The sequence below is a fragment of the Ptychodera flava genome, chromosome 4 (assembly GCF_041260155.1).
Source record: "Ptychodera flava strain L36383 chromosome 4, AS_Pfla_20210202, whole genome shotgun sequence".
NCBI classification, from domain to species: Eukaryota; Metazoa; Hemichordata; class Enteropneusta; family Ptychoderidae; genus Ptychodera; species Ptychodera flava.
In genome coordinates this window covers 35,477,865-35,490,275 of record NC_091931.1, presented here as the reverse complement: position 1 = coordinate 35,490,275, position 12,411 = coordinate 35,477,865, and the positions used below count along the sequence as shown (strand labels likewise).

Here is a 12,411-nt window from a genome sequence, read left to right as displayed (position 1 = left end):
ACATACATACATACATACATACATAATACATACATACATACATGATACATCAACATACGTTTGTACGTCTGATGAAATTTTGTGATACACAGTATTGGAGGAACTTGGAGGATGTGCGGACTTTCATTAAATTGTACCTGTTTATTTGATATAACCCAATCATTTAGCATTAGAATAATTTGGATGATTTATTTGAATTCAAAAAATGAAAACCAGTTTCAAATCACATAGAATTGCCATTCTTCAGCCCTGGCAAGCTTTAAATGATCTTGGACAAAAGTTGGTTCTTTAAATTCAAGAAGTAACTGCCTGAGAAATATGTTGGTTCACAGTAACCCCTGTTGCAAAACATGTTAGCAGGTTTTAACCCTTTCACCACCATGGTTGTCCCAAATCCATTGTTTTCTATGGTAAAGTTGGACCTGTACACAGGGAACTGGGGGTGAAAGGGTTAAAATGTTGTGTAGCATTTGCCGCCTTGCACAGAGCACTGCATTGAATTTTAGTAACTCTAATACAGGACAGCTTAAGATTGAAATCCTCTCTTTTGCAAAGGTCTGAATCAATATCTACTCTTTCTGCTGCTATTTTGCCAGGCTATTTATCAACATGATGGTGTAGGTTTTACAGACATTTCTATGGAGCAAAATGGGGCATGAGTAACTGTAACAACCTGAACACATAATTTCCTTTCTCTTGCAAGGCAAGAACCCATAATATCAGAACAGACCACTGCATGTTGGATGCCCAAAGATTTGCCGTGTAGAGATTTTCTTGAGTGTACTCTAGTGTTTTATGGCTAAGTCTGCATATATGTATATTGATTGCATATTCTGTCACGTGTAGTACCTTGAATCATGGATAGAAATCAGTGGATCATACAGAAAATTTTTAAATGAATCATGTGATTTTGAACATTTTGTATTTCAAAAGGAAGCATTTGATAAAAGACCATGAAATCTGTATCTTATTCACAGTCTATGGTTAGGCTATGACAGTCTTTTATCATGCATTTTTTTTTACTGCCAGTGGAAATACTGACAGGTTTCAATGCTTGACATTTTAAAGCACATGAAAGACAGTCTGTAGACAGTGTGCATAATGAATATTTTAATCTGGAGAAGAATGCCATTAAGGAGAGTGGTTTGCAAGATTTGCTTGTAAAATATTTATATGACTTCCTAAGAGGAAATTTATATTGCATCTTCTCATTAAAGTTTTATGATAGCTGCTGAGTTTGATCTGTGCGCTGCCATTCGGCCAAATCCACACTTTTAACCCTATCATTCCCCTTTTCCCATTTCGAAGTGAGAAGAGCTGTAACTTTTGGTAACACTTTTATTATTTTTGCCAGAAAAATACTGTACAATTTTGTTGTATACATAGTAACTGTCTTGCAAACATATACATCAGGTACAATATTCATTGTGATTGTTAACAACTTGAATTCTAGTCTGGACTAAAATTCCATCATCAACAATAGATAGTTGGACAATACACATGTGTTGGTATCAAAGTTGAACGCTAGGTATTTCAGCATGATTTGGGCAGATAAATGCGACTTTAATATCACAGACCCTACAAAAAGAGTGCCTATGTTCATACAAACAGAACCAGAGTAATTGAATATATCTACTTGTTACAGCTAACGAAACCTTACTGCTTCAAGCCACACCAGAGAAAGAAATGGGGTTAAATCAGTTTTTGGTAGTGTAAAGGGGATGGCTGAAGCTTTTCCGTTCTCTCACCGTCGTCAAGTTCTATTATTTCACAGCAAAAACAAAAGGCTATGCCAAAGACTGCTGCCAATTTTTTAGGTCCAGAGATGCTGTGGGGAGTGAAACCAACCACTGTATCTGCATATTTCAAAGCTATCCAAGAACATCCAAACGACTTGTGTAGTAGTTTGACTTTTTTCCAAACAGTTATTATTGCTTGTATATATTGCCACTCAATTTCTATCTTTTTTCCCGAGATAAACAGGAGATACACAGATTAGGAAACAACTAACTCATTTTACAAACTTTCATAGAAATTTTGTAATTTTTTTTTGAAAAAGGTGGACCGGTAGAAAAGTCAACGGATTGTAGTCCCTGTAAATATTAATTGTCCTTTAAAGATGTAATATAATTTTATTTCAACTCTGGTCTTTGTTGCCTCATCTTTTGCTATTTACATGACACCAGAGTCATCAACAGTGCATTTTTGAAATTTCTATACTTCCCCTAAAGATTTTGTAAAATGCCCATCAAGGGAGAGACGGTTATTTTTGTACATGTAGTATATGGGTAACTTTGTTTTTAAAAGACACAAACACTACCAAACACAAACACACACACAGTCAAACACACACACATGCACATTGTTACATGGTGAGACATCAGTGCATATTTGTTGTGTGCCCAGCTAGTTGCCAAGCTTTGACAATTCTGAATTCGGTGGCAAAGACAACATTTCTGAGCTATGAAAGAGTACAAACAACTGCATTTGCCTCTGCTTTCGCTGCTTTCAATCGTATCAAACTCTGTTTTAAGGGTATTTTGATGATTTTTTTTTACAATTTTTGTTTTTAATATCGACGTCAACCACAGTTTTTTGTTCTAGTCCCAAAAGTATGTTGAGATGCACAATATTCAGTTTCAATGTTATTCAGCGTATATATTTGAGAACACCATTGTTCGTATTGACAAGTGAATTCTGGTTAAACCGAAATTCATATGAAAACAATAAAAGTAAACTTTACTTAAGAAAGGATATGTTGACAAAAGCTAAATTGTGTCTTTCAACATTGGAAAGTAGAACCAGAATGTGTGTGCAATTGGCATACAAAAATAGCTTAAAAATTCATAAAACATGGCTACTGGCTATTTGTAATGGTGACGTTCAGCAAAAAAACGGTTTGTTTGACAACACCTGTTAGCTCTGAATTTTTTCTTTCTTCGAAATTTATCGAAACGGGGATTCCAATATCAAGACTCGCAAATGTTTTCCCTGATGTTATCATCATTAATTCATTAAAACGTTATTTTTTTATAATATGAATAAGTGTTCATGTTTTTGTATTTAAAAATAAACATATTTTGTCAGCCGTTGTGTTACTCAGTCGGGAAGGGGTATCTTATGTAATATACGCCCTCGTATTCTCCCCTTTTCAGTTCTGTTTTCTTTCGTTTTTTTAAAACGGGACCTATTTTAAACAAAATACCCTTTCCAGATTGCACCAATTGATTGGAGCAAAATTGATCATAATTTTTCAAAACTGTCCTATCAGAGAGGCAGCAAAATTTGTTAGAATTTTTCAAAATTGTCGTATGAGAGGGGATATTCTCCCTAGTAGGTACCTTTTTTTCAGACTCAGTCTTTGAAAAAAATGATATTTTCAGCAACTATGTTTTTTTCAGATTGCACTTAGGGATATCAAAATTCTATGTTTTCTAATTCTAACTGTCGAACGACAAGAGGTACATCCTCTAGTCATACGCAGCCCCACCGAGCATCTCCCTCATTTATCGCCTACATATCAGTGTTTCAGTGGAATATTTTTCAGACGGAGAAATTTATAATATTTTATTGTCCAGATTTGAACCCTCACAAGATCCTCCTTCTTGGTTTCGTCTTAGATTAATCACGTCACCAAACCAAAGCACTCAGTCGTTGGATGATGTCATCAACGGTTATCGGTTTTTCCTCACTCCAGCACTGCTGCATCAACTCCCACAATATCTGGTTACACTGATTAGGTTTGTTCGGTCTGATTCCCCTTTCTGTCACTGCAATCTTCATAGTTTCACGTGTTGTGTAGCTGTCATAAACGTCTGGGCGTCTGCAATGACTATCACAGAGGAACCACAACAGCATGCCGAAGGCATAGACATCTCCGAAGATTTTGCGCTCTCCACTGCCTTCGTACAGGTACGGAGCAATGTGAAATGGTTCTCCGAGGGTTGTCTGCGCAAAGATGGCTTCCGGTTTGCACGTATTTATCAGAGCGCTCCAGCCCGATGACTCATCAAATTTCACCTGCAATGCAAATCCCAAAATGTTTACATTAGTGTACAAGAAACCTTGCCTAATATTCATATGTTTTGCCAATACCATACCGGCGTTAGTTGTGCGACTGCGTAGGGATACCTGTACTACTTGTTAGGTGCATTTCACTCGTACGCGTTGAAGTCAAAATATCTTACTCACAAATTCCTGTTTAAATGTGGCTCATATCGGCAGCTTGAAATCGTCAAAATTTATGTTACTCAGGAATGCGCCGTTTAATATTGGCGTCAGTAGTAAGAATGCAGAAAATACAACTTTCCCTCTCCGATTCCATTTGACATAGTTTTCCGGAATAGGACGGACATGCATACACCCCCTAAAATAATTCCATCATTTCAAATCATTTCATATACTATCTACACGTTTACAAATTTTGCTATACAGATTTGTCATGCTCGACTAACCCTCTCAGGATCTTATAGTCCATTCCCTGACTCTTTCACCCCGTTTTCCTGTATAGCGGTCCAAATTTGCAATACAAAAAAGGATTGGTCTAAACATAGACCCTCGAGTTTTTCTCGAGGGTCTATGTTCCAAACTGTGCTGATAAAGCAGTGATAAGCTGGCGAATGACTGGCAGAAGCGCTTGCCAAAAAGATCTACTGGACAGAATTTTGATTTTATCTAATGAATGATTAGAGTACACACTAATATATCAACTGCATAAGTATCACACCCACCCACTCATTCATTCATTTTCTATGACGAAGCAAAAAATGCACAAGTGACACGAGGATAACATTATTTCCACTTGGTCGAAAGAACTTACAGTGAATTTTCATCTTGATCTCATCTATAATAGCTACACAATACCGGTAATTCTCAGATCACAACAACTTTGACATCAACTTATCGATTGTAACAGGAAAATTACAACCTGTTGCATTGAAATATTGACGTTTAATGCAACTTACCAACACATTCTGTGGTTTCAGATCGCCATAAATGATACCCTGGTCGTGTAAGGCCTTGAGTCCATTCGCGACGTCAAGTGCCACTTGAATTCGTACCATGTGGTCTAGACCGACCTCTTTCATGCGTGTATACAGATCAGTCTTGGCCCTGTCCACGGCGATGTAGAGTTCATCTGGGCGTGGCATAATCCAACCATGAACAACCAGCAAATTGTCTTGCGGTTTTATTGATCTGAAACATGCATGTAGATGCACACTGTTCTCAATCTAAAATCTACTCGGTAATACAATGATCTCCTCTAATCTCTAACCACAGTCAGTGTCTATAACATAATGATTGTGCTGTCAACCCCGGGATGAAATGATAAATTTGCATGCGAAAAAAAAAATTGACTGCAATGCTAGCAATGCTATGGTCATAGGTAATGCCGTATGATCTACAGTAAATCATCCAAGAAGTGTACATTTTAGTGCTTGGTTGTAAAGTTTCCTGAGAATGTTGATAACATGCATTGTCTATCACTGTCATTGCAGCACATTGGTTACAAATTGCGCGACCAGTTCGTTCCCTAACATCATCTGTCACCATGGTATCCCGTTGGAATTCTTTCCCGTGAAAATTCACCACTTCTGCTCAAAGTTTTTGTTTCGAGAGCGCCAGGGTAGATAGTATCTTATGGTTTGTAGAGGCTTAAATGAACCGGCTGGATTCTATTTTACAATATTCTTGATCACAATTGTATTCACTTTATGGTCCTGAACAAAACTGTCACTTTTCACTTGCTGCCGAACATATCACTTTTAAACCCGAAAACCATTTATACGTGTGCGCGTTTAGTCGCACCTTGGACTTTGAATCTAGATTCGTTTTCATTGTATAGATTTATCGTAACATAAGCTCAAGGCTCCATCAGCTGTAACTTTTGAGGTATTTTTTCCCATAATGTGTATTTGTGTCCTGTTTTGTAAAATACAGTTTGATGTGTTCCACTAATCACATGGAAATTTCCAGTGTTCAACTTGTCCATGCAGCGTCCCGACTAGAATCAACGATAATATTGCGCTCTGCACACGATGCGTTATGTTTGCGCCTGCAGCTATACATTTTCTTTGTCGTCTGCTCAATGTACGTTGAAGTTCGAAGTCTTCGAACTTTTACGTACATTGAGCAGACGACAAAGAAAATGTACTTGTTTTCTAGGGCAAAAATAATGACAATATCATCAAAAGTTACAGCTAGTGTCCCTTATTTTGTTAGTTTCATGCCAGGACTTGCTGCGGATCCGTAGCCCCGCAACTCCCTAACTATTCTAGTGGGCCCCCACTCCCCCATACTAACAGTTAGGGAGTGGCAGGGCCAGGGATCCGCAGCAAGCCAGGACCAACAATACAATAGTCGGTGTCCTTAAAGGACGAGTGTGCATGCATGCAGTGTGTGTCGGTGCAGCTATTGCCATAGTGAGTTGAGCTCTTGTGAATCGCGAACAACGAAAGTGAGCATGTAATCAAAGTTACGAAGTTAATACGAAAATACAAAATTAATATTTGAGCTCAAGATTGTACTTCACCGATTTCATTTTCCGAGGGCCTTGTATTCGAAAATTAGACAAGTTCTAATGTCATCAGCGATTTTGGATATTTTGAAATCTTACCGAATATCGTGCAGAGTCACTACCATATAATCCCATGATGCCTTTCTCTGACCACACCTGTCTTTCAAGGTTACAACTTTGATCGCTAAATCTCCTGACGGACGCGGCCAATTGTCGGCAAATTTACAAGCGTTGACCTCACATCTACTTCCTTGACCAAGGATGTGACCCGTCCTGAGTTCACCGTATTTGATCCCAAACTCCAGAGCAAGGGTCTTGACTTTCAGATCGGCGATTTTTGGCACGTCGAGGTATCTCATTTCAGTGTTTTGCTTTTCGCAGAGTTTCGCAAGTTCGTTGTTCAGTGTAGTAAGTTGCTGATGTGACACTGTAAAAGCGTTGTGGACCTCAGTCAGCCGCGTCTTACAGGTTTGTGTGATACCACTAGCAAGATAGGAAGGGTTCAGGTTAGCCAGTAATTCATTAGCTATTTCAGTTCTCCAATGGGATTCATCTTTCTTCTTCAATGTCTTCTGCAAATTTTGTACCGCTTTACGTACACTAGCCGCACTGTAAACTTCGTACAGATTGGCGCGGAGCACGATATCGATTCCACCTGACAGCGTGGTGGCTAACTGTTCAAGAACGGAAGCTAATTCCCTTTTCTTCGTTGTCTGGTCTATTATATCTATTTGTAAAGTATATGCCTTTTCCAGAGAATGCCTGAACAGGACCGTGTTCTCCATCATACTGATCTGATCACTTACACGCTGTACAGATTCCGGGAATTCCTGTTTAAGTACATCTACTGTTTTCCGGCCGACTTCGTTGCTAACCTTGTTGATTATGACGTCACAGATGTCTTTACAAAACGCATTGACTTCGATCAATTTCGGATCATGCAGTGATTCGATCATCTTCTTTATCGATTCAGTATACAAGAACAGCAAGTCCGGTGCTTGATACTCAAATTTATCAGGCAGCTCCCTGCTTTGAGCTTCAAAAAAGACGTCACTCTTGACATTGTCAATAGCGGTCAACACCACCTTTTCCAATTTCTCTCGTAGTCCATCGCTTTCCACCAACTTGTTAAGCAGATTAAACATCTGAAATTCAGCTTGTTGCGTTCCATCCATTAAGTCTCGGGCGGCTTTGACCTCTCTGGTAAGATCACTACACCTCTCTGCGTAGCATCTGAGGTACTTGTCGTAACTGCAGAGAAGAATGGCGGTCGCCTGGCTGTGAAGTTTATTCAGATTTTGCTGTAACAGTTGTCCGATTTTGCTTTCTAATTGTCCGAACATGTCCAAGAAAGCGTCACCCTTTCCACCGTCTGGAAGTCGGCGGGCTCTTTTGACATTTCGACACGACAAACCGTGGAAAAGCCTACATAAGTTCATAACGGCGCCAACGTCGTCACTGCCGTCGGAATATGATTGCATCATACCCTCATGTTGCAGAATCTGATAAACGGCTTTCATTTTATCAACCTCTTCGTCAGACAACTTTTCTGCAATCTTCGATATGCGTTTATTTTTCTCACCAGACTCTTCGTCGACATCTTCATCCATTTCTCTTGCTTTTAAGTTTTGGTCGACTTTGTTGCAAATGTACAGAATTGTGGCGTTCGGACATTTCTCCCGCACACGTTTAACATTCTCTCGGTCCTGGAAAAGTCACAAAAAGTCATGTATGCTTTATTAAATTCGGCTTGTTAAGATAACTTTCCTGCAATCTTTGCAACAATTCACTGCTGCCTATGCTGTTTAGGAAACTGTTGTGAAGCGCTTACTTTTCAACTTTGGTGACATGCTTTCTGAATGTTATATGAAGTGTATGTACATTGTCTATGGATTTAGAGACAACTTGTTTTTGTTTGTGTCTAAACAGGTCAGACATACCTTGAAATCGGATGGGTATATTGATTTTAACAAAATAAAAAATCACAGTCCTCCTTGTGGCATTTTGTGTAATCTCTCCAGCCCGAAATCGATGTGGTATTAGCCGTAATGGTATACCCTTCAATTTAATTGTATATTGATCTTTTTTCTTAATATACAGGGAATTGGCATTAGCCATGACGTTATCTTCGATGAAGTTTAACAGTTAACGAGAGTTCTTTCAATGTAACTAACATTTATACATTCTTGGATTTAATACTAACTATCAAATTATTTCCCCCTGAATAGTTGAGCTTAGTAATATGACATCCAACTTATAAATGATATAACAATATATCAGTTTAGAAAGTTAGTTTTAATATCCATGTATTTCTACCAATCTGCAAATACAAGCAGACATAAATTCCATGTTATATTTCCATTAATCCTGTCAGGATATAACCCGAATCACGGTCCCTGTATCACGTGATAGAGGGACCGTGCCCGAATGAACTAATTTCTGAAAGCCTGGCCATGAAAGATGAAATGTTTAATGTATACGAATCCCTCTTAGGTGGCGCTCTACAGCCTAATAGATCCAATCAGTAAGAAATGTGTGCATCGCAGCAATCTTTTCACCATCCTAAAACATCTCAGGCTGTAAATGCTATAACAACTTTTTTTCACATTTTGCCGGCAACAGTTTATTTTGAAAGTCCTCCAGTCAACCCTCCCCGATATCAAACGGTGTATCCTTACGACAAATACTTCAACCTTTAAATATACGTTTTAAATACTTAAGTAGTGCTACTTAAAAACTGCCCTGCTAGTGAATACTTTCATGAATAATTTCATGTTTGAATAATTTCATGATGATTACTTGAGTTCATTGAATTTAGCCGGCTTCCTCCGGTCGGACATCCCAGCCCTCAGCAGAAGCCACGATGGTGATGCATCTCTATTTTTCCAATTCGGTAATTCGCTGCGATGCTCCGTAAGTCAAGTAGCTCTACGGTCAATTCATTCAGTAAGGGAGCATTCGTTTTTTTTACGGGGATGTGGTCGGTGGAACTTAAGCTACGAATGAAATACAAAAAGTGACCCCCTCCAAATTGTTTCCGACAATATGCCCCCATTCATGAATTGTAAAATTCATCTGATTAGATTGATTAACCTTTTGCACCCAAGATCCTGGGGTGCAGTTGACATTTGGAAGTACCACGTGGCGTGATGTCACACTTCTGAAATGATGAAAGACTGTCCCCCATAACCACATACTTTTAGGATCACCATAAAACACTCTTCCCAAAATGCGCATATTATGGTCATGTAACACGTCATTGAATGTTCAAATGGCCGCCAACATGTAAACATTTGCATTTTCCCTACATGTTTGTTTATTTCATAGGACATCCTCATTAATTCATCAATTGTCATTACCAACCACTGATTTCTGTCAAATCTTTTGTTTTGACTTATGAAGTGTAATGTAAACTATGCCCTTTTGATGGCATGTACATTTAGTATAAAAAGTCACTGTCAATATTGATGTCGCTGTCTTTTGTCATTGTTTTAGCTATCTATGTCGTCCCCACGCCTTCCTTTATCCATCTATCAACAGTTACTCTAAGGAAAATAAAACAGACATGCCTGCAGTATTGTGTTTTAAAAGTATTTTATATAAAACCTATTTAACCTTTCTGTTTGTTCTCTCGATTACAAATCACATACAATATAGCTCATTCAGTCTTCACTTGCATATTTTACTGTCAAACAAGTACTCTCAAGAAAATCAAAGACGCATGTTTGCAGTATATTGTTTCAACGTATATTTCATAAAGCCCATTTTTTACATTTTGAAATACAGCCCCCCCTCCAACTTTACACTAGGAAACAAAAAATAGGAGCAATATCTCAACTAATACTGATACACAGTTACTGGCACATAATTGTCCTCCGGGTGGTAAATGAATAGTTGACAAAAATAAACTATCCATCCGTCAAAGTTACTCATCAGAACAGAGTAGTACGAAAGATGACACCCCCGCCTCCCCGTAGAAAACGAATGCTCCCTAACTACTTCTGGTTGCTATGCTGTGCTGATAACTTTGCCTAAAACAATTTTGTTGTGCCAAAGTACATGCACAATGTACACCTTGCATTCTGAATGTTGTCACATTAGGCCTACTTGATCAAGGTCGACGACGAATGATAAATCGATCTGTCATTTCCTTGTCTAAGATAAGCGAGTCCTTTGCCCCATGGAATCTGACCACCTAAGCTTCTACGTTTGGTTTTTTAAAATTACAGGGTGGCTGGTAACTTGTTTTAAAAGAAAGTTAAAACAAAAATTTCGGTCAGTCTTTCGCTTAACACAGACATACAGCAGTGCATATCATCACTGACACTTCTAACTACAAGTCTAAAAAACTTGACGCATCGGCGTAACTGGGTGTAGATGGTGACAAATGTCGCCTGGGGCGATATAATCAGATTTTTTCCAGATACATACATTCGAATTCTTGATGTTGGGCTAGATTTAGGACATAGTTACTGATCTTAATTACTGTAAATATGGTATGTGATATGGCGTTGGTATGCAAGGAATGTTCAACAGAAATTGAATAGGAAGTAGAAATTTGAACTCGTTGCCGATAGGACATTTTGTTTCATAGGTATGGCTAACTGTACTCACCGCGTTTCGAACTCTCTGATTTGCATCAATAACGTATATAAACAAAGGAAGTAGTGGTTCTCTTTCCAGCAAACCAAAAATCACTTGATCTAACTCGTGATTTTCGCCAAAGCCCGGCGAGTCGATGATTTCCAAGCCACTTTTCAGCACTACCTTGTCACGGGCGGCCTCTACGAAGAGACTTATTTCTTCTTGGTCGTACCTGCTATCGGCTTCAAGTTCAATCCATTTTTTAATGTCGTAGAGTTTCGAACCGCGTTTTACCTCACGCTCGTTTCCATGTTTGTCGAGTAAACGACTATATGGATCAGACGAGTATTTTATACGCACTAGTCTGGACGTGCAGGGTGTGTCTCGACTCGGGACGACGTTTTGCCCTCCACCAAGCAATTGATTAATCAGTGAACTCTTTCCGCAGTTCTTTTCTCCAAGAACTACCACGCATGGACGCTGTCTTATAATATCTTCCACACGTTTTGAATCTTCAGGCGATAGCAGTGCACTAGCGACTGTGTCTTCGCCATGAGTACGAGTTACGTTCTCGTAGAACTCTATTGTTTTGGCATGGAGGTCGGCCAAGGTTTTCGCCCGCTCTACACAGACGGTCAGTGAGTCCATATTCTGAATGTTGTGCGCACTTCATAAACCAGAAGACGAATTTCTTGAAGCTCAAGTGGTACTTTCTCGAACCAAGTTATCTCACGGAGAAGATGTCAGCCAAGGAACAGTTCCCAGCATTCCTACAGGTTCTTATAGAACATCACAAATATAAAGAAGTGATCAATTTAAATGCATAGAAGGCTGTAATTTAAGGAACCTCTAGCTTGATTTGAAAACACACCCCCAGATGGTTTAAGAGCCGTTGTCAAACAATGACATTCTACTTAGAGGCTATGCAATGGGCAAAGTCTACATTCAACAAATTTGGCCAACACTAGAAATCTGATAAGGTTTATGGCGAAAACGTATCGAGGTGAATTAATGGAAAAAATTAGGGTACTCCCCGTGTGCTTACCATTTATTTAGAGCAGCATGCGAAAAAATAGCTATTGCCAAGAGGAACAAGAACTATATACAAATATACATACATACATATATATATTACATGCTTTATCAATTTATTCCTTGACTTCTTTTATGGGATTGTTTGAATTCACCACAGTACGGAGGGAGGCTAATTGACTGGTTTTCTTGCGCAGAATTTCTCTGAAAATACAACAAAGATTGAACAATAAATGTTAAGTTCCTGTAAACACTTTGCAAAAGACGCTGGTCCAACA

General features: G+C 38.7%; 1 protein-coding gene across 1 annotated transcript; it reads right to left on the bottom strand.

The window, feature by feature from the left end:
• Positions 1 to 1,344: 1,344 nt before the first annotated feature.
• On the bottom strand, positions 1,345 to 11,950 carry LOC139131587 (dual serine/threonine and tyrosine protein kinase-like). The gene is made up of 4 exons (XM_070697697.1): positions 11,132 to 11,950; positions 6,617 to 8,223; positions 4,965 to 5,196; positions 1,345 to 4,020 (listed from the first exon to the last, which is right to left on the bottom strand). The coding sequence occupies exons 1-4, from the start codon at positions 11,747 to 11,749 to the stop codon at positions 3,631 to 3,633; spliced, it is 2,847 nt and encodes a 948-aa protein (XP_070553798.1). The 5' UTR covers positions 11,750 to 11,950; the 3' UTR covers positions 1,345 to 3,630.
• Positions 11,951 to 12,411: the final 461 nt, after the last annotated feature.

Coding starts and splice junctions, on each gene's coding strand:
- LOC139131587 (XM_070697697.1), bottom strand. CDS start 11,749: ATGGACTCACTGACCGTCTGTGTAGAGCGGGCGAAAACCTTGGCCGAC. Junction 5,197..6,616: donor GTGACTCTGCACGATATTCG/GTAAGATTTCAA, acceptor TGCATGTTTCAG/ATCAATAAAACCGCAAGACA. Junction 4,021..4,964: donor TGAAACCACAGAATGTGTTG/GTAAGTTGCATT, acceptor TTTGCATTGCAG/GTGAAATTTGATGAGTCATC.